The sequence below is a fragment of the Acanthopagrus latus genome, chromosome 21 (genome assembly GCF_904848185.1).
Source record: "Acanthopagrus latus isolate v.2019 chromosome 21, fAcaLat1.1, whole genome shotgun sequence".
NCBI classification, from domain to species: domain Eukaryota; kingdom Metazoa; phylum Chordata; class Actinopteri; order Spariformes; family Sparidae; genus Acanthopagrus; species Acanthopagrus latus.
Window position 1 is genome coordinate 22,909,538 of NC_051059.1, and position 22,864 is coordinate 22,932,401.

The following is a 22,864-nucleotide window of genomic DNA, read 5'->3' on the forward strand; positions in this document are numbered from 1 at the left end:
TAAGAAAATCCAGTTAGCTTCCCAGTGAGTGGATCAGATATCTTGAGACACCGAAACCGCATCGGTTTATTTTCCTTCTCTTTAAGGAATAGAAAATGTTCTTTCTCTTTGTGATGCTATACATGTGTGTGCCTGCCTGTGTGTGTGTGTGTGTGTGCTCGGATAGAAATGTTTTCCTGCTCATGCGAGAAGTGTTCTCAATTACGGCCTTAGTCAGAAGTGGAAACAGATGGTAGCAGATGACGGGAGACAAAGTAGCTCTGTCCTACCTACTCCTTCTCTCTCCCTCTCTCGCGAACACACACTCCTACCTCTCGAGCGCTAAATCACGCATTCGCTCGATTAAAAAAAAAACAAAAAAAAAAAACATGCACACACACTGTGCACACGTGCAGCATAGACAAAGACGGCCCTTCAGTCATCTTGACACAGATCATCACTCATTTTCACCCAGACATGAAAACAGAACGTGCAGGCTCGGCTCCGTTAGTGTGTTCGCACGAAAACCGCAGCTCATTGAACTCGGGCCCAGTTTCCCCCTCCAGCGATCTTTGGACTGAGATCTCCTTTGTCCATTGAGTGGCGATGAAATAAGACGGTCTCACAGCTGAGCGGTGCTGTTGTCGACCCGGCACGGTGCTGCTGAACGTCACTTTGCCCCGGTTGCACGTTTGCTTAGCCTCTGATTGTAAATGTACACGTTCGCTGAAAGGACTTCCTCCTCGACGTTAACGCTCCCCTGATGTGCACTCTCCTTGTTACGTCCTCCTTACACTCTTTTCTTCACCTCTTTTTATCACATTTGTCACATCCCTATTTTCTCTCTTCTTTTCTTCCCCACCTTTTTACACCCTTCATTCAATTTGTCCTCTTTGAGTTTTACCCTTTTACCTTCCCATAATCTCAAATTCAGATGTTGCATGTTTAAGGCAGCTGTCTTGGTTGTCTAGTTGCTCGTGAAGGCCACTAGGCCAAAACGTCAGCACGTTGGTCGACTTGGCCAGGAATAAACGGATGCACTCTCTCCTGAGGCTACCTTTCCACCTTAGGGTACTCAGCTAAGTCCTCTCTCTCTCGCCCTCAGTGGGAGGAGATCAGCGTCATGGATGAGAGGAACACCCCGATGAGGACCTACCAGGTGTGTAACGTGATGGAGGCCAACCAGAACAACTGGCTGAGGACGCGTCACATCAGCCGAGAAGGAGCGCAGCGCGTCTACATCGAGATCAAGTTCACCCTGAGGGACTGCAACAGCCTGCCCGGGGTCCCTGGGACCTGCAAAGAGGTGTGCATCACTTCACACACACACACACACACACACAGACACACACACACACACACTGTGCTCGCAGATTAAAACATGTCCTTGCATCTGGCGTGTTTTGTTTATTCCTGGTGTGAAGACCTTGAGTTCTGACCTGCTCCGCTGGTGAGGTTGTGTAGCTGCGTGCGCTCTGAAGCTCTGAAGGTCTTTTTTGGAAGGAAGACAGTATTTCTGTTTTTTTTGGAGTTTCAACAACACTGGAGTAAGTTTAATTTCAAACACGGTGGAGAAAGAAGGTGAAAGAAAAAAATCCCCTCTGAGAAAGCAACAAAATATTTTCTGTGCAGTTCGCTCTGAGCATCTTTAAAATCGAGTTAGCTATAATGTGATCAGTCTCTCTCACTTCTCTCAAGGACTTCTCTTCTAAGAACACACAAAAAAAACCGACACACAATCTCCACTTTCTTAGCTGTGCTCAGCCAATCATCTAAATCATGACATTAATCAGGGCTGCGCAATCAATCAAATACCACAAACTGCAGAGCGATAAGGTCAAATGTGTGATGAAGCGCAGTAGCACAGAGAACTGAGGCGCTGCAGAGAAGCGCTGGCCTACAAAACGTATTCTCCACATGTCTGTTTGGTACCGAGTCCAACAAATGTTTCATCATGTTATATCCACCTCCCTCCTCTCAGAATATCAGAGTGCTGTTCGTTTGTTTGACTTCAGCTCAAAATCCAATAGAATCTCACCCATCAACTTCCTGTGAATGTAGCCCAAAGGACTCAGATATTCATGTTTTAAACCCTTGTGTCTTAAATCTACCTTGAACCTGAATCATGTTTGCAGTGTGACTTCTTTGACCGTCTCACGCAGCCCTAAAATTCACTTTTTATTGACACTCTTTTTTCCGAGTTTTCAGTCGAACCTGCCTGATTTATTTAATCCAACACGATTATATCACATTCTTTGCTTTAAGTCTAGACACAGAACCTTAAAGAAGCGAGCAGAACCACTAGACGTTTATTCTTTGTTCTTCCTCAAGGTTCACTTTAATTAAAAAAAATAATAAAAGCAACAATTAAATGTTTGTGAAGTGCATGAAGCCAGTTCACAGCAGCAGCCATTCAGTCAGAATAAAGCTACATTTCAGAGGATGCTGGATGATTTCAGCATCATCTGCCGCCTGTTGTCACGTGCATTAACATACATATTGATGGAAGGACCGACAAAAGCTTTTTCTTCAAAGTATAATTATTATTTCTTGGAATTAATTCAGCGCTTATTCTGCAGAGGAGCAAAAGGAGATTTTGAATTATCCTTTTCATTAGTTTGTTTTTCGGTCTTTTTTCCTTTCAAAACACACACACACACACACACACACAGATGGATTTTCACTTTGATGGCTGGTGAATAGATAAATAGACAAGAGACGGTGAAAGAATGACATGAGAGAATAGCTGCAGAATGAAACAGACGATGCTCTCCAGGCTTCTTTTTTGCGGCCGCTCGTATATTTCGACTCGTGATATATATTTTCTTTTACTGTCCCCCATTCTCTCATATCAGCCACGACGTCGCAGCTCCTCTGTATTCATTCCCCTCTACTTTGTCTGCCCTCCGCACCCTTTTCACTCTCATTACTTTCTCCAGAATGACTAGTGGAGATAATACTGCATGAGACAGTAGAGAGCTGCACTTTCATGGAGACTGCAGACAGCGTCGCTGACCGGCCATCGAGACAGATGGACTGAGAATTGCAGAGTAGCAGCAGAATAGCTGGAGAGCTGTGGGGGCCTTGTTAAAACTTCACATTGGATGGACCGTCTCACTTTTATCTGTCTAGCTTTTTTTTTAATTGTTTATTATTATGATTTTATGTCTGATAACTGACATTTCTGGAGTCTGAATGGTGATGTGTGCTGTTTGTTTTGCAGACGTTCAACATGTATTACTACGAGTCCAACAATGCCAACCTGTGGTTCATCAAGGAGAGCCAGTACGTCAAGATCGACACGATTGCTGCCGATGAGAGTTTCACACAGGTACGCGGAACACAAACACATCCGAATCTCCACAATCCAGAGTTTTACACCTGGAGTAGCAAGAATAATGTACCCAGTAGATACAAACCACTTAAATGGGCCTGTTAAAGAAAGAAGGGAGAAATATTTTATCCAGATCCGCACCAAAGGTTAAAGGGGTCTGTTTTGGGCCAAGGCACATCCTTCGCTCAAGATTTGTGGAAATCCATTGAGTGGTTTTTGCGTTACCTTCCGGACAAACCAACAAACAAATGGACACAACCTCCATGGCCGAGGTAATTAGCTAGTCACCGTTTTTATGTTTAAACTAAGTTATCACATTCCAGTTGCCTGCAAAGTTGTCAGGAGGACATAATTATTTCAGTACTGGAATGGATTTATCACTTTCCGGGCTTTAAAATGCTCTGATTGAATACCGATGGCTCCCTCTAAGATAAATGAGTGTCCTCTGTCCACAGGTGGATGTCGGCGACCGCGTGATGAAGCTGAACACGGAGGTGCGCGACATCAGCAACCTGAGTAAAAAGGGTTTCTACCTGGCCTTCCAGGACCTGGGCGCCTGCATCGCTCTGGTCTCGGTCAGGGTCTTCTACAAGAAGTGTCCCCTCACCGTGCTCAACCTGGCCCAGTTCCCCGACACGATAACGGGCGGGGACACGGCGCTGGTGGAGGTCCACGGCATGTGCGTCAACGCCTCCGAGGAGTTCGAGGCTCCTAAGATGTACTGCAGTGCGGATGGAGGCTGGCTGGTGCCCATCGGGAGGTGTGTGTGCAAACCGGGCTTTGAGGAGAACAAAGACGTCTGCCAACGTAAGTGGGCTGGTGGTGTGTGTGTGTGTGTGTGTGTGTGTGTGTTCGTGTGTGTGTGTGTAAGAGAGAGAACGAGAAATGTTCCACAGTGCTCGAGTGTACGTGACTTTTTTTATAGCAACATTTACACCTGAGTGCAAGTTCTGTTGGCGCGTATCACTTATATGCTCAGGTCTCATGAAGGCCGGCCTCAGAAGTGAAAGAAGAGGAGTGTCAAAGTGTGACGCATGAGATCGCTGCATGGCTAACCAGTGCTCTCAAACCAAACAAAGCGATAATTACTCTTCTGCTCTCTGCGGTGTGAATATGTGATGTGTAAAGGTGTGTGTGTGTGTGTGTTTTCAGCGTGTGTGGAAACATTTCGATGCTGAATTCTGCTGAGAAACTGAGGATGGAATAACAATGACTGTGTATTTGGGTTACTTTGTCTGTGTGTGTGTGTGTGTGTGTGTGTGTGTGTGTGTGTGTGTGTGTGTGTGTCAGTGTGGGTGTTCTGACTTTTTTTTTTAAAGTTCCCAGCACTGCAAGGACAGTACATCCAGGGAAAAGTGAATATGTTGCTTTTATTTCATTTTTTTTTCCGAGTGTGTGCGCGTCAGAGGTGAATGTGTAATTTCTTCTCTGGGTTGTGTTAGTGTGTGTCAGAAGATCCCTGTTGATGTGTGTGTGTGTTTGTGCTGGTGGTAAGCCTTAGGAAGCAGATTATTGAATCGTAAAAACTCCACAGATGGCGTGTGCGGTACGTGCGTGCGTGCGATTCTGAGTGCGCGAGCAGCATTAGACTCCGACGCCGTCACCTGTCCCCGCGGGCCTCGCCTCCTCCTTCGAAAATGAAAATGGAATCATAGATATTGATCATCGCGAACTTGGAAATCGGTGCACATAATGCAATTTCAGTTGTTTTTTTTTTTGGCGGGAGAAGTGGCAGCCAAAGACGCAGAGAGAAAAACTTGGCAGCTGGGCCTTAGAGACAAGTGAATAAGAACAGAAGCTGCACTCTGCGGCGCGCAGGCTGGTAATGTGCACAGATTGTGGCAGAACTCTGGCTGCATCTCAATCATGAAGCGCCGACTGTTGAGCATGTCTGTCTTGTAAAGTGGCACGCTGTGGCTGCGTGACAGGTGAACTCGCTGACAGGCTTTCAAATGATTCTTCGCTACCTACAGCGCGCAAAGGCCCCCGCGTCACATCGCCTGCACTGCAACTTTATTGTGAGTCGGTCTGACGCAGCACAGCGGTTGACCTCGGTGATCTCCGTGACCTCATCAGTCTGCTCCCTGAGTCTTATCGCTCCTGAGGGGATAAATACAGCGATGTAAGCACGTTTAACAAGCCGGCTTTAACTCAGCAACGGCATGCCTGTGTGTGTGTGTGTGTGTGTGTGTGTGTGTGTATGTGTGTGTGTGTGTGTGTGTGTGTGTGTGTGTGTGTATGTGTGTGTGTGTGTGTGTGCTGTAGCCGTGTGTTTAGGTAATGATGGACTCTTATTGGCAGTCTGAGGTCAGGGGTCAGGGTGTATATGCGTCCCTGGTCTAATAAGCCGTGGTCAGGACAGATGTGGACGCGTGGGCTCTTGCGTGTGTTTGAAGGTATGAAGCAGGTGTTTATTGTCTGCGGCACAGGAAGGAAAGCTTTGTTTTTGGTCTCAGCTCATTTCAAGGCGTGTTTTCTGGCGAGGCAATTATTCTCGGAACAATCAACGAGCATTTTCCAATAGATTTTAATTCCTCGGTGGTGAATTGAAGCTCCTCCGCCGCGGGCTCGTCTGCGCCACCTACTCGGTGTTAGGGAAAACATTTTCTGTGGGATCTTTGGAGGGATTTGCATAGCAATGAAAATCTCCTCTTCATACAGCAGGAGAATTAACTGTCCCACGTATGTCATCCTGACACATCTCATAGCTGTTTGTAGCCTGTGAAATTATGCCAGATTCCAGCCTCGGAAAACCAGCTTTCCTTTGTTTAAAACGACACACGTGCCTTTGCTGTTTTTTTTGTTTTTTGTTTTTTGTCCCGCACGTGCCTCTATTCTGATCCTTCCCTCGTCAAAATTACACTTAGCCAACTAATGTAACTGCATCTGTAATCAGCCTGCTTTTAACAAAGACATGAGAGGACACAGAGAAGTACAACAACCCGGTGCGTTGCGCTTTAATGTGTCCCTGGGAGAACAAGGGCCAGGCTTTTAAAGAGTCCTCTCAGCGCTCGCCGTCAGCTCCAAACAAAAGGTTCCTGCCCCGACACAGCCTGCAGGTCTTCCATAGGGAAAACACACGCCGCTAATGCATTTAAATCACCCCTCTCTCGTCCGCCGCCACACAAAGAGATGAAGGGGTGAGGTTGGGGAGATGGAGCTGGAGGGGCATTTGTAATTATCATCACCGCGCAGGTGAACGAGCCTTTTAATGGACGCCTTGAATTCGCCACCTCTTGTTCTTTTTGTGCCGCGGTTTGTTTTGTTTTTTCTTCTCTCTTTTTTGGTGCCATTTAGCCGCTCCGAAGCTCGTTGTTTTCCTCCTCTGATGTTCCGTGTGAATCTCGGTGTACTGTTTTGGCCTCTCCAGCCTCCTGTTTTTGTCTCCGTGTCACTCTCCCTCTCCCCCCTGACTTCCATTCTCTCCCTCTCTCCCTCTCTGTACCTCTCGTTCTCTCTCTCCCCCTCGCTCTCTCTCGGCGTGAGGCGCTAATGGAATCATTACTAGCCTCTCTGTGTTAGACAAACACCAGACACCTCCAATTACAGCCTTTTTTTCCTCAATCTCTGCCTCTCTCCCCTCCTCTCTGCTATTTTCTAACGGTGCTCTGGTGTCTGCTTCTATAATGGGACTGTACACCTCCACCCGCCCCATCACCCTCCCCCATTTTGCTCCTCACCCATCCCCTCCTGATATGTCTTCCTTTTTCACCTCGCCATTTTTCCTTTCCTGTCCCCTCTCCTCCCTCCTCTTCCTCTTCGCAGCCCTCATCTCTTCTGTCTGCGCTCGTTAAACATTTATAGATCACGGGTTCATCTTTCTCTTTTTCCATTTTCCCACCCCACGGTTTGCTCTCTTATTCCCCAGTGTGAGGGCGCAAAGTGTGTTTAAAATGTTTGTGTGTGTTTTGGCGCCGTTGGTGTTGGACACCGCCAGATTAGATTAAAAAAGGGTTGTCGCCGACACAGAGAGAGCGACACTAGCCATCCAATTTGAGCAGAGCAAACTGAGCAACAGAAGAAGAAGAAGGTGAAACATGGAACACAAACACCCACAGTTACCATTCGACCTGAGAGTGATATATTGGTATTTTGTTGGATCTAAAATAAGGACGAGACAGGGATTATTGGCTTCCAAACCAAAAGCAACCAACCGTTCATTCATACGCCTCATGCATCAACGCCACAATACTTCTCTAACCTAACCGAGCCCTCGCTCTCCGGCCCATTCACTGCTACTGAGGATGCACGTCTGGAAAACCTGGTCACGAATATATAAGCTTGATTTTTCCAAAGGATCGAAGGATTTAGCCGAGGGATTTTTTTTTTTTTTTTTGATCACCGGTTCTGTGACTTTTTTAAAAAATGTCCCAGGAGTGACAAGTATTTAGTTCATATTTTGAAATAATAAACACAGAAGTTACATAGTTGTGATTGAACTGTACAACTGCCTTCGATATACAGTTACACAGAATTTGACATGCATCATTGTGAGATGTGTAATTACACGTCAGTCATGAGTAAACTATGAGACCTGTAAAAAATGTTTCTCAAACACTAGCGCACTTGTTGGGGATCGGATTTAGCGGTGGATTAATACACATTACTGTAGTGAGTATTTAACTCAGCAGGACGGTGAACGTGGGAGAGTAATTGAGGTAAAATTGCAGCCAATTCAGTGTCTGATCTGAATCAGAGAAAAGAGGAGAGGAGCTCTGTGGCAACCGAGGAACGAGCTCAGGCTTCTGCTACAAAGACGACGTGTGTTGAGCCTTTTCACGCCAGTCGTTTTGACAGAAAAAAAGCACAAGTGGAGTTTGTAACGTTAGTGATGGCTGCATTCCATTCAGGTGATCCAGTTCCAGGGCTCTGCTACTGTGCATACTCACTGACATGGCTCAAAGAGGGCATGTTATGCACATGTCAAGGTAGTGTGATCAAAAATAACATAATAATATTGATATTCAAGGTCCCAGGAGATGATATATAGTTTTTAAATCATTATAATGTGTGACAGGGAATAAATAAAACATCTTGTTTTTTTGGAAACTATAACTTTAGTGTTCTCATAGGACGTGATGATCCCTCGTAAATCCCAGAGGAGCTTTGTACAAGTCTAACCTGAGCCGGTCGGATCAGCGCCGTAACTGAAAACACCTGTGAGGGTCGGCGCGGTCTTTAATCTAGAAGTACAGTATTATCCTCTGAGATGTAGTAAAAAGTAGATTAAATGGGATATTAAAGTGTTCTTATGTGCACGACTGGAGTGGTTAAGAGTGCTTTTGGTTGTACTTCACTCGTCTTTGGTTTTTCTTTCTACCGAACACTCTGCGGCTCCAGTCGCCGCGGCTCTGCTGCCCAATCACTTGAAATCACACTCATCTGCTTTGTCACCGCTGGAGTTACATAATCTCTCTCTCTCTCACACTCCCTCTTATTCAAACACATCCTCTCTCGCTCTCCCGCCTCTCTGTCACATACATTTGCACAGCCTCGTCAGTTCTCCTCCATCTCTCTCTACCCCATGCCGAGGCCTCTGGTCTGTGCGCCCTCCGCCTGGTTCACTCTCCTTTGCTTTTCTTTTTCTCTCTCTCTTTGTTTCTGTCTGCCAGCGTTTCCTCTGCCCCCTCCATTTCCACCTCGCTCCCCTCTGCTCTGTCTCTGTCTCACAGCTGGTAGTGAATGTAGTGAATTCTCCTCTCAAACCTCTCCCGCCTTAAGCCCTAGGGGTACATGCTGAAGGGCAGGAGAGTGTGTGCGAGTGTGTGTGCGAGTGTGTGTGTGTTTGTGTGTGCAGCTGTGACCGGGTGTGTGTGTTCTGTCCTCCTCTGTGTGTCTGACAGCACCAATTACTGCCTCAGATGCTGCAGAGATGGAGGAGACGGAGTGGAGAAGGACAGACACCTGTCACCTCGACACAAGTTCTCCTGCTCTCATCTCCTCTCTCCCTTTCTCAGCGGGCAAAAGTAATATAGGTCAGCATGACATGTCGGTCCTCCCGTCTGTCCGTCTGTGGGCTTTTACGCGCCCACTTTTGCCTTTTTCTTCTGACTCATTTGTCTGTTCAATGCCGCCAATATGAAGCAAGCTTACGAGCTCTTCCGCTGCTCATTTCACTTCTGAATTCGGACAGAAAACCGAAGTGTAAATCACTGAGGGAGCACGTCCAAGTGTTTTATCAACTGCGTGCTCGGTCGGAACTTGGCGTCGGCAGACACAGTGGGTTTCTGGACCGCTACAGGACATGACATGATATTTGAAAACGAAAGGCCAGAGGTTGCCTGGGGACGCAGAGGCGAGGACCCGGCCTTTGTACATGGGCTGCATGCTCTACCAGCTTATCTATAATAACTACAGATGCTTATATTTGTATCTATTCAGGTTGATTGGATGATAATGATCACAACCAGCAAACACGTACTGTCGGAAAATGTGAGTAGAACGAGGCATCGCTGTATTCTCTGCGTCCCAATGTTTGACAATGACACAAAAATCAGTTAGGCAGGGTTTGGAAAATCTGTATTTTTTGGCTTAAATATGGCTAAATGGTGATTTCCCTGCCTCCTGTCAAAAATATCCAGGTTTTTTCACCACAAAACAGAATCAGAAATCTGAATCGAATAGAAATATGGACAACAAGAACTGAACTAACAAGTTAAAGAATAAAAGGTGGTGAATGCTACAGGACAGAACTGTACAGGAGCATGTTTGAAGAAACGCAACTAAGAATTGTGTCCTTAAAAATATCCAGTGGTGTGACGCTTACAAATGTTACCGTTTGTCGATATTGTACGTAGACTGTTCCACATTTAAATGTGAATGTTTTGCAGAATTATGGACCAACATCTGACCTCGTCATAGACTCTGGAGTGTTTCGTCTTTGTTTTTCCAAAGTGACGATAAATCAGCCAAAACAGATACAGCAGTTTTTATGTGCAAGTCATAAAGTGGAGTTGACGTGGCCGTGTTGAAAAGATTTAGGATGAGACTGATGTCACCTCTCATGTCTGTACCGCAGATAGGAGTAACCACCCACAGCCTAGTTAGCTTAGCGTAAAGTCTTGAAACAAAGGTTGCCTGGCCTTGTTCAAAATACAAAAACCTGCCTAGCAGCAGCTATAATGATCCCTCATTATCTTGCAATCTGTGCAAAAACAGAGAGCAGTGTTACGATGAGTTATGTGCTCGGAAAATACTGCTTGGCCAGCTGCAGAAACTTTGAGTCTGTACGGAGATCAAAACCCAAATCTGTGCTCGCCGACTGTATCTGGCAACTTTCAGCAGGAGACGCTGCACAGGAGTGTCGGCTGGATGATGTGTTTTCACTGCGAAACAGCTCCAGCGCTGAACTATTCCGTCAAGGCACAGCCACGAAAGCCTCAAAAGCCGGGAAAACATCGCACCGCTTCAGCCCCTCACACACTCCAAGCCCCATTTGGGCTTCGCCGTGAGATCATCGCTTTTGGGAGGGGAAACTAAGTCCTGTACAATATCATTCTCAGGAGAAGAAATAAACTGTAGTTGATTTTTTTGGGAAAAAAAAGCGCCCGACCTGTCGGGATGGGGAGGAGGGGTTCGTCTTTTTCTGTGCACCCGGTGATGTACAGCGATCAAAGGCCGGCTGCTCAGTCGATCAGAGCTGACCACAGAGCAGCAGGGGAGGATTAACAGTGAGCGCTTTTGTTTGTTCTCCGCTAGAAAAACTTAAAACAGGATAGAGTGAAAGTTAAGCACACGTTCTGTAAGGCTGCCATGACCATGCACAGACACACACACACACACACACACACACACACACACACACACGCACACACACACACACACACACACAATAGACTTTTACACTGTATCTCATAAGAGGATTGCTGCCTTGTGTTCATAGTGAAAGGTTCGAGCCGGGAACAGATGTAGGAAAAGGCTAATCTTCACACCTGCGAAAGAGATTGAGCTCATTTACAGAGGGTTTTGTGTGTGTGTGTGTGTGTGTGTAGGTATGTGTGTTGAAAGCTCAGTGGGGAAGCTGCCTTTCTTTATTGCCTCTCCAACACAGAGCTCCATCTCTGCCTCGACTCTCGCAACGGAAGTGTGTGTGTGTGTGTGTGTGTCGGTAAAGTGAGCATTTTTATGTTGATCACATACAGACTTTTTGAAGGTCAAGGGCTCCCTCCTGCATGTTGTATGTTCACACACACACACACACACAGTTTTCTCATTTCTTTGCTCTTCTCTTAGTGGCAGCTCAGGGAGCTCGAGAGCATGAAGGTGTGGGTAGGAAGGGAGTGGGCGGCTAACAGAAGGATTTAGACAGCAAGTCAAGAGATTTTTTGTGTGTATACAGTTCACGCTGTGTGTGTGTGTGTGTGTACGCTGCTGCAGGCATTAAGGCATTAAGCTGTTGAAGTGTCAGGCAGCACCGTGTTATTACAAGCCAGATGTTCTTAAAAGACAGACGGATATATGGGCCGAGTGAAGGCCTTCTACCTGTCTGTGGCCGAGTGTGTCCTCCTGCCTGTCGTCTTGTCCATCTGTCTGACTTCGCTTTCAATTTATTTGGATAATGACAGCCGCCTTTTCCCTCAATTTTTTTTCCCTTTATTCGCCTTTATCTCCTCTCCCTCACGTGTCACCTCCTCGGCTCCATCCCTTTTCCCTCTCCCTCGTCCTCATCTCCGCTCTTTTGTGTGTGAATAAATGACACACAAAATCACAAAGGCTTAGGTGCTGGCTATATCCTCCACGCTACACACCGCAGCCCCCCCCCCCATCTATATACCCCCACAGCGCTGACCCAGATAATGTCTTTTCACATGGAGGGCTTCCAAGCGCAACTCCTCGCTCACCACGGAGGACCACTCGCCAGTCTCCCAAAAGCCACCCATAGCACCGAGACTGAGGTGTTAGCCACGGTGAAGCGAGAGGTCGTCGAGGTGGGAGACGGGACCTCGTATAGCTCGGCTGAGTCTGGTGCAGTGGGTTGAGCTGTGTGAACAAGCCCGTAGAGAAAAGGAAGAAAAGCAGGCCAAGGACTGAGAAACTGTTAACGCCTGTTTCAACTCCTCATGTCCTTATATAGCACTATTCCCCCCGGGCACAGAGAGAGAGAGAGGGGGGGGGGGGGGGGGGCGTTTAGAAAAGGGGGGCGGTCTCCTTTGGGTACAGTTGGCATAAATTGGCTGCTTTCCATACGCTGTCAAGATCCAGCAAGGGATAAACATGTGTGCGCTCATGGGAAAGTTCATAATTTTCACATTTCTATAGTGTCGAATCAGTGTTGAGTTTGCTCCACTTAAGATGTGAAGGTGCACGAGAGGAGGCATGCAGGCGGCTAGAACAGGAAACATAGGAACAGGAAGTCAGCCATTGACCCCTTCCCCTTCCCCTTCCCCCCACTCCCTCGCCATCCCCTTTTTTTTTTTTAAAGTCCATGGATGGCTTCCAGATGTAACGATCAGCCTGTCAGACTGATTGGGCCGGCAGTGCACAGACGTCACTGCTCGGCTCCAAAACACGTCGTGCAGATGCAGCCGCACTCGAAGGTCCAATTTGTTGCCGCTTTTGTGCGCGGTACAGCTGCACTATTGTTCCACAGCCAAGAGGAGCCATTCAGGAAATTCAAACGGCTTTTAGCTCCAGCGCCGCAGAGAACAAAGAATGGTTACACAGAACCTGATGAGAGACGTGACAGGGTAAATTTCATTTTTAAATGGCCATATCACAGTTCCCGCACAATTTATACAGACGCTTCAGGCTTAAACTGACGTCTAGTCTAAGCAGGCCCGGCTGAACCACCTGCAAATCAGCCATTTTTACTCTCGTGGGAGAGATGTGAGGTAGAGATACGGCATGACATGAAAGGGACCGATGCATATCGGTGTTCTGAAATAACAGGAAGTTTCGCCGGCTGATTTGGCTTCTTATCACTGTTTCTTAAAGCGGCATAACTCAGCGACGTCTGAATACACAGACATATATATTTGTCATTCTGTCTGACTTACACTTTCTGGATATATCATTATCGCTGATGTCTGTCAACATTAATCTCACTTAGAGGAGTTTGGGAAGAAAATGGCTCCTTGCAAATCCAGAACTTGCTTGAGAATTGTCACATTTTTAAGTTTACTTCAGTCATAAAGGAAATTTGACGATAGTTGTCCCGCCATATTTGAGTACAATGCAAAAATGAACTGCTGATAACAAATTCGGCATCTGGTTTAAGTGGTACCACTCGTCTCATATGTGACGCAGTTGTCTTGATATCGTCTGAAAAGAACCCACCATGAAGCCCTTGTTTCAAAACATTACTTGTCTGCAACCAAGAAGAAGTAGTTCACTCTGCTAATTCTACTCGTGGATATCAGTAACAACTTAACAAATTACCAAAAAAGAAGTAAATGAAGCTGAGAATACATGAGCCAAAAAAAACAGCAGCATAAGATCTTCCTGCTCCACTGCTACGCTGAGAGGCCACCCTTGAGGTCGAGTATGAATACCTCAGATCTACTCACAGATCTCATTGTTTTGCAGATACGTTTTTATCAGGTGAAAAGCACCTGCTAACCTGAACGCTGCAGATTTCATTACAGAGAGCACAAAAGGTACGAGCGGTGGCAATTTCCCCAAGAGGGGACTCTTTTGTATGTGGCACCCTTGACTTCCTGTGCGAGCGCTGAATGGGCGCCGGGGTGTCGAGGATGTGTGTCAGGTAAATGCTTCATTCTTTAGGAGGTAATGCTGGTTTCTGTCAGGTGGAGGGGGGCACGTGGGGACACACGTGTACGCATACATGAAATCATGACTGTATTTCCAGCTACAAAACACACATCTCTCTCCTCCCTCCACCGTTGTTTGTGTCGCTGCATGGTGTTACACATGAGTTGTCTTCAGGATAAACATGTGATTTGTCGCATATATGACATCACTCTCTGAGACGCAAGAAGAAAGCAAAAATATATCTTTTCACTGAGGAAAATGATAACAGTAACACACAGTGACTTGAATAAGTAACTTTAATCTGATTACTGGTTTGGAAACACATTAGATTACTCGTCACTGAAAACAGCACGCATTACCGGCATCACTGATTGTGTAGCTTAAGTGCAACATGGAGCTTGAAGATGTAAAGAAAATAATAAATACAGGAGAATTAACTTTGAGCTAGTTTGGAGGAAAGTCGGAGGTATGGAACCATTTTAAACAAGTCGTGGGCAGTGACAACATATGTGTCGGCTCGGTTGAGTGCATTAAGTGCAGCACTTGTTGCATTATTCATTAAGATAATTGTAAACAGATTTCTGTAGTTCAAACAACTCGGAATTGTAGTTGGAAATGTCAGTTATCACAGCCCACGTATTAAAAAAATGTCGGGTTTAAATTGGGCTTATAATTACAGTTAATGTGTCGGGTCGGGCTCGGACACAACGTGCACGGCCACGGCCCTGGGCCCGATCTAAGCTCTATGAAGATGTACAATCAGGAATTTGTACACCAGGGAGGCGAGCTTTGTCGATCTTGGCTTTTCTTTTGCCTTCGACAATGAGGTCTTTGTGATCTTCACCTGCGAATGAGAATAAAACACAGAAGCTTTCCTGCTAATACAAACTGCTGCACGTTTGGCTGACAAATTCAACCCCTGCCCACCCACAAGTTAAAGACGGCGAGAATATGGCCCCCACCTGACAGGTACAGCTGCGTCAGTGTGTGACTGTGTGTGTGAGTGTGTGTGTGAGTGTGTGTGTGAGTGTGTGTGAGTGAGTGACACAGAGAGAAAGGCACGGGGCTCTCCTTTCCTCCTCCGCCTGAAAGAATGAATTATTGAGAGTGATGAACTGAAAATAACGTGGGTGAGGAAAAGGAGGCGTACTCGTCCTACACACACACACACACACACACTCTCCGGTCACGGGGCTGGCCTGGTGCGGGCACGTTTACTGCCGTGGCGTATATGTGTCTTGAGTGTATCTGGGGAGAGACGATGTGTGTGATTGTGTGTGTGTGTGTGTGAAAGCAGCGCTGCGGGTTTGGTTTGATGGAGGATCTTTAAGTGACGTGTGTGCCTGGGGAGGGAGGATGTGTGTGGTTATTGTGTAGGTTAAAATGCGTGTGTGTGCAGATGTGTGTGTGTGTCTGTGTGCGTGTTTGAAAGGAGAAGGTGAATCTTTGTGTTTCTGGCCTTTTATCTTGATGGCGAAACAGACAGACTGAAGGATAAGTTATTCAGACGGTGAACCAAACTCCCAACAGATTCCCTCTATAGGCCTGTCATGCTCTCTCTCTCTCTCTCTCTCGCTCTCTCTCTCTCTCTCGCTCTCTGTCCCTCGCCCATGACCCCTTTCACACAGAAACACACACATGCACCTGGTATCTATTTTATCTGTTTTTAGACCACAGGATAATCATCCCGGCTCAAAATTAGTGAGCCATCAACTCGGGTTGCCACGAGAAGAAGAGTGTGTGTGTGTGTGTGCGAGTGAGAGAGCATGTTTTAATTGCACTAAAATTGAGCTCTCATTCCCTCTGATTCTCTTAAGGTTTGTGTGTGTGTCTGTGTGTGTGTGTGTGTGTGTGTGCCTGTCAGCGAGAGAGTAAATATTTGTGCAGGAGCTCTGGAGAAGGTCAGGGTCAACGTATGACAGACAGCCCACTGGGAAATAAGACACACACATAAAGGCAGACTCACTCTCTCTCTCTCACACACACCACACACACACACACACATATATATAGAGAGAATAAAGATGGCCAAAAAAAGAGCGAGACAGACAGACATAGACAGACTGCAGGGCAAACACAAGAGATAGATGGAGGGACAGAAGAACGGGGGGAAGACAGAGATGGACAGAACGAGGAAGAGTAGGAGCTTCATCCCGTAGTTCCTCTTGGCCGCTCGCAGTAATTGGCTGGCATCCAGAGGACAGAGAGTAGATCAGAAAGAAGCCAGAGTGTACTCATGTGCTTCATGTACTGGACATCACAAACCGTTCATATCCGGTCTGATTGACCGTGCGTGCATGTGTGTGTGTGTGTGTGAGGGTCTGTCCTGAGGTGTCAATCACAGAGGTCTACATGTCCTGTCTGGACACAGCTCACGTCTCTCGCTGATCCTGCCTCGTCTCTCGCCAACAAAAGTTTGCATGCAGAAGCACTCGCTGGTGAACAGCACAGTGTGTTACTGAACTGCACAGACTGAGCTGGGATGTATAGATGTTGATGCTGTAAAACGAGTCCTCCAAAATATATTTTCTTAGTTTTTTTACTCAATGTGACATTTTCTTTCTGTAAAATCCTGACACCATATAAGCCCACACATACCACAGGATCTGACCTCTGCCTACACTTGAAACTAAATGTATTCACCGATAGTTCAGGTTGCTATGGTCGACTAATTCCGTTTTTCCACGACAAACAACAAGGGCCGTGTGTACAAATATTAAACCCCTGAATTTCCGGCCTAAAACACCATCAAACAACACAATATTTAGTCTCAAACACTGGGGATCAATCGTCAGGTTGGTTCAGGTGGGTTTTATCGTCCACTGATGGCAAATATCCAGACTGTCGGTGCCAGTGAGCTCCAGCACAGATCAAGCACTGAAACCTGTGCAAATGTCCCCAGTATATAAACTTTTTAATGCTTTACAAACCCGCATAACCACACAGCCGTGGTAAGCAGCCCTGTAATGCAATTTAATATGTTGTGTTTACGGCTGACAGTGTGGGAAATCAACATGCAGATGTGTTTCACTTCTGTATACAGTCTGCACCGCATGATACCTGACATGACTTGATAACAACTTCAGCTGAGTTCAGCAAGTTTTTAAAAGCACAGTTGTTAAAAATCATAAGTTTCTGAAAAGCTTAAATAGATTTATCAGATCAAACTTGTAATAAAAGTAAAATTCCAGATGTGGCTCAGTATATTTTCAACTGATGTCCTCACTGCATCTGTGGAGCTTTTATATTCTGACTGCTGAGATAATAATGATGTTTTCTACACTGTAAAATCTGACAAAGTGACTTTAAAAAAGAAAAATCAAGGCAACTGATAATCTCAAACTGAACAAGTTAAAGTTGTCAAACTTTTTAGTTTTACTTGAATGCAACAATCTACTTTACTTGGTAATTCAGAGGATAATGTTTTTGTGGATTGTTGTCAGTAACTCAGGCACTCTATTCATGTTAAAAGTTGATTATGAGATTGAAGCTGTACGAGCTGAAAGGTTTTAACAAGTTAAAATCATATCGTTTTTTTTCTCGATTCTTTTCATCAAGTAAAGTCACTGTGTCACATTCTACAGTGTGGTTTAACATCGCTGTGCGTCACCGCACATATGACTACACTGAACACACTGTTGTACAACATTCCTGTGATGGTAACGATGCCACCTGAGGCAGTGACGTTCTGTAGCGCAGTGCAAAGTTATTCATACAGAGCAAACTGTATGAGGTGGTTAAAGTTTAATACGTGGATATGAGACATCCTCAGAAAGAAAGAAAGAGAGAAGCTGATGTAATATAAAGGCAGACTCATGAACTGTGTGTGTGTGTGTGGGTGAGTGTGTGTGTGTGTGTTTCACAGGATTAGGAGTAATGGTGAATATTATGGTGTTAAAGGTTGTTATGAACTCCGATTAGGGATTAGAGGTTCTCAGCAGGGGGGCGGGACGGTGATGCTGACATCTCTATTCCACACACCTCCTCATTACCACACACACACACACACACACACACACACACACACACTGATATATTTCGCTCTGCCCGCATGAAAATTGTTGACTAAGCCATATGTCATGTTCTGCTGCAACATGAAAATATGTTCTTTTGCTTTTCTTTCCCATCACGCCAACAAACAGAGAATCTTCTGGAAGTAACCATCAACAAATAATGATTTGTTGGCACCTAAAGGTTGATGTTTGCTTTTTCAAAGTCATTCTTTAACGTGTCGACACAACACAGTTTGTCCGTCATGAAAACATGTCAGTTTGACCGTAAGCATGTTTCACGGGTATGTACACATGAGCACTAACACACACACACACACACTCACTCACTCACTCACTCACTCACACACACGCACACACAGACGCGACCTCGGTGGCCGTAAAGGACGTCAGATTCAATCTTGTCAGATTTCTCCACTGACGCTTGATGTATCAATTTTTAAGTAGCTGGCCTCGAATAACGCCTGGGTAGCCTGCAAACAGACACACACACACGCACACACACACACACACACACACACACACACACACACACAGACAGACAGACAGACAGACAGACAGGCTGCTCTGTGCTCCAGGAGCTGTGGCACTCGAGGGGCACTAGAAGGGCTCCATCTTGAAAGCCTGTTGCCATGGTGACCATTATGGAGCTCATCTCCCGTGGGCCAGCAAGCTTTACACAACTTCTCTCTCAAAAGAACACACACACACACAAAACACTCGCTCCCTCCCTATACCCCCCACCCATACACAAACACCACACACACACACAACACAAGAGTTTCCTCCTCTTTCTGCCCTTTATGGTAAAGCCGGCGGGGAGCCAATGTTTGACTTGAAGCGAGTGCGACTGAGTGCAAGAGAACAGAGCAATTAACAGTTAAACTAGCAGGAAGATTTGAAAGGGAAGTGGAGGAGAGGAGACGGCTCCCAGCCAGGCAGAGGAAGTGTTTGATTCAGGAAAAAGTGCAGCTGATGTGATTCTGCGTACGTACAGAGCCGCCTGGTTGAATGTAATTAGAATGTAATGAGTTTGACAATGAGATATATCGGGTCTGTGTGTGTGTGTGTGTGTGTGTGTGTGTGTGTGTGTGTGTGTGTGTGTTTGAGTCTGTTCAGGGCCCGTTCTAAACATGAGGTGAACGCATTTCCCTCAACTCTTCCGGTGCGGTCGGCAGCTCTCGTCACTCACACAAACAACTCCTACACCTTATCTGAGCGTGATGTAACCAATTATAGAGAAACGCAGCTGAAGTCTGAAGTTGCCAAAAATGTTAAAAAGAAAAAAACAAAAAAACTTAGATACTGAACCCAAAAGTCGGCCCCTATTGCCTGGTAGAAAAAAAGTTTCTAGCTTCTGGGTTTACTTCCTGTTGATGCGACCCGCTCTCCTGCCGGTCCCACCTGCCAGTTCCTGCACTGTGATGCTAATTGTTGTGATGTTTTACAGATATAAACCCTCCACGGATCAAACAGTCATAACTGACAGAGTCACAGCTGACTTTGGTGTCCTGTCAACAGTTGTGGGTGCAGCCCAGTGGGTGACCACTGGGCTGAATTGTGATCAAGGCGAAGCGGCGCCGCAGTATCCAGGTCTGAGTAACACATTCATGTTCCCAGCTTTAATTAAAACAGTCACTTACAGCTCCGTACTTACACATGACCCCCTTGAAAGTACACTGTGAATTAACTGTAAAAGCTGCTTGTGTGAAAGCACAATTTGTCTGTGTGTGTCTTTATTTATGCAGAAGAGACTCTGTACCCATGCAGTTAAGTTCCCTTCGCTGTGGAGGCCACTTCTAAAAGATAACCTTCATTTCATGCTGCAGAAAGAAACATTCATCAGTATCTCAGCTCCTGAAATGTATGGATGTTCTGATTTTTTTCGTTCATGTGACTCTAAATAAGAACGCTGCACAGTTAGATTAAATACTGTTAGTCAAGTAAAGCAAACACAAGCTGTTTAACAGATTTTTCTTTCGTTTTGAAGGAACAAGCTATAAACCCAAATATTAACATATTCACCCCCTTCAAAGTAAAAGTGGCTAACATGTTAGCATACTGTCGTGATTCTGCACACTTCCTTTCCTTTCACGTCTAAATGCTCCACTTCGTTTAGCCGCTAGCTGCTAACTCTGTCTGTTGTCAGTTTTTACACTCTTCAACTATTTTAGCTTAAAACTGGTGACCCTCAAAATTACCAAGTAAGGTAGACTAATAACTTCGAAAATATTAAAACTTTTCAGCTCATAAAACATAAATGTATTAGTTTCTGACTTTAATTAGTAATTCTAAGGTGATTGGTTTCCTCAGTTTTTTAAAGTAATGTTTAAAATCTACAGTGTGGTGAGAGACGTAAACCAGAACAATGAGCTCATCAGTGCTTTAAAAAGGCTCTATAGAGCTGACGGGAGTCTGGTAAAAGAAATCTGCATGTTTGTTTCCCTTTAAGTGACACCATCATCATCATGTGACTCACTTATTATAAATATATTGATTAGTGCTGCTTTTCAGAGGGATATCTGTGATGTTTGGGAATCTGCAGAGAGCTTTCTTAACTGTATTATAAAACTTTACAATTCTTCTTTTTTTTTTTTTTTTAAAGTAGTTGCAGCTCTAAAAACAGCAGTATAATAGAACATGGAGTACTACAGAAGTCAATCAGCTCATACTGTGTTTTCCCCAAAGGAGACAGTTGGGCTGTTTCCTTCTCGATCAGTGCGTGGTGACTGAGGGTGTGTCTTGAGTAGCAGTACTATATCATATCTAAGAGCTATCGATTGGCATAAATACACTAAGTCTCTCTGGTGACCGAATGAATTTTTAATAAGACACTGGATCTGATGCCACTCTTTGTCTTTAGGAGAAACACACTCACTCACACACACACACACACACACGCACCCTACATACAGAACAGTCTTGTCAACATTTGGAGTTAGCTCACAGTTCGTCAACATAGTTTCTGTGACTAAACTTTTGCGCTCCTGTGCGTCTGCTCAGTGTGAGTGCGTGTTTATGCGAACACCGTCTTCACCGCCTCAGCCTTCTTGTCCCTTTTTCGTGTATCTGTGGTAAATCATTAATCATAAGGGAACCAAGTCAAGTCACACATTTCCCATGGGGCACACACACAGGGAGCAGAGGAGGAAATAAGAAGCAAGAAGAAGTGGGAGAGAGTGGAAAAAAAAGGGGGGGGAGAGAAAGAAGAAAACTGGAGTGAAAACGAGGTGGAAAAGCAGAACAGAAAGCAGCAGATCGGGCGAAGGAAGCTCCACTTGAAGCGGCCAAGCCACCATTCTTGCAGAAAGTTTTTGATTAGGCAGTTGTTCGGACGCCAGGCCCTGGCATGGGGCGCCCTGTCTGTCCTCCAGCGCCGGGCTCCTTTGTGCCTGTGTGGCTGGCCAGCGCCCGGAGCCAGGACTCTCCGGATGAAACGTCCCCGGAGAAAAGCAGCTTTTCCACCGCGCTCGCACAGCCGGGCCAACAGGAACACACACATACGAGCACACACGTACACACACACACACACACACTCACACACATATAGTCACTACACAGCACATAGGCACCCATTACCTTGGAAGCTGACAGGAAGGAGGAAAGAGAGCAGAAACCCTTTGAGAATTATCACTCTCTTCTTTCCTTTCCTTTCATTCGTTCGTTCGTTCTTTCTTTCTTGCACTCCCTCTCTTTCACACCTACACACACACACACACACACACACACACAAACACACAGACACACACACCCCTTTTCCAGTGTTCTCTAAGGTCTTTTGGGGATTGTGCTAGTGGACTTTGCTCCCCTATGATGAATGATTTGCCTAAAAATACCTAAAAATACTGTCTGTACGCGAGCGAGCACAGCGTCCAGGTGGAGGAACTTACCTCCACACTGCTTTTAGGCCACTTTTTCCGTTCCTGCACCCGCAGGTTAAACATGGCGTTGAACGTACGCGTGTGCCTGCAAACGTGTGTGTGTGCCTGTGTGTGTGTGTGTGTGTGTGTGTGTTATAATTTACAGCCTTTCTGGGACAAGTGACGTGTAGCTTGATTAAATTCGTGACCTTCACCGCCAGCACAAGCAATCAGCAAGCTCACACACATGCTCAAACACACACACACACACACACACACACACTCATACTCGCCGCATACTTAACACCTTCTCGCACACGAACGCAAAGCAATCAGCACCTGGTGGATTCTGTCGCATCATTGATCCAGCCCACACACACACACACACACACACACACACACACACACGTATACACACAGGGCATCTATCGAATTGCCTTTGAGAAACCCTCGTTTTCCTTACATGGGGGTTTTGTACACCGTAATGCGATTTACCACGCTGGCAGAAAAGGCTCACGAGGACGAGAATTCCGGGGCCTATGAATGTATAAATAAACACATGCGTAATATATATTCAGATTACCAAAAGGGGAAGTCAGGAATTCCATTTTACTGCCGAGGATGCGGAAGGGAAATCATTCAAGTCCCCAATCTATTTCAGCGGGCTGCCTCGCTCCTGTTGAGCAGTGGCACGCTTTCCCCTCCCCAGTTTTACGACTCCACATAATGACTAATACGCAGCCACTGTAACAGTCGTAGCGATAGTCATATTATGTTATTGTGATTATTGCTGTGACTGCAACTGTGTATTTCTCGTCCCCCCCTGGTTGCCTGCAGATCTAAAGCTTATATAACAGGGATGACAGTTGATCTGCTGTTGCACTGTGTGGTTGCACTGTGGATATACGAGCCTGCAGCCTGATGTAAAAGGATCTCACGTAGACCTAATGTCATAGCGCGTTAGCTCAAAC

General features: G+C 45.8%; 1 protein-coding gene across 6 annotated transcripts in view; it reads left to right on the forward strand.

Moving 5' to 3' along the window:
• The window catches only part of epha4b (eph receptor A4b), a 103,506-nt gene that overhangs the window by 29,024 nt on the left and 51,618 nt on the right, over positions 1-22,864 (forward strand). For all 6 annotated transcript variants that reach the window (XM_037085202.1, XM_037085204.1, XM_037085205.1 and 3 more), the window contains 3 exons: positions 1,085-1,285; positions 3,203-3,310; positions 3,769-4,120. In XM_037085202.1, the coding sequence (XP_036941097.1) occupies positions 1,085-1,285; positions 3,203-3,310; positions 3,769-4,120 (661 nt within the window). The remainder of the gene's footprint in view (positions 1-1,084; positions 1,286-3,202; positions 3,311-3,768; positions 4,121-22,864) is intronic.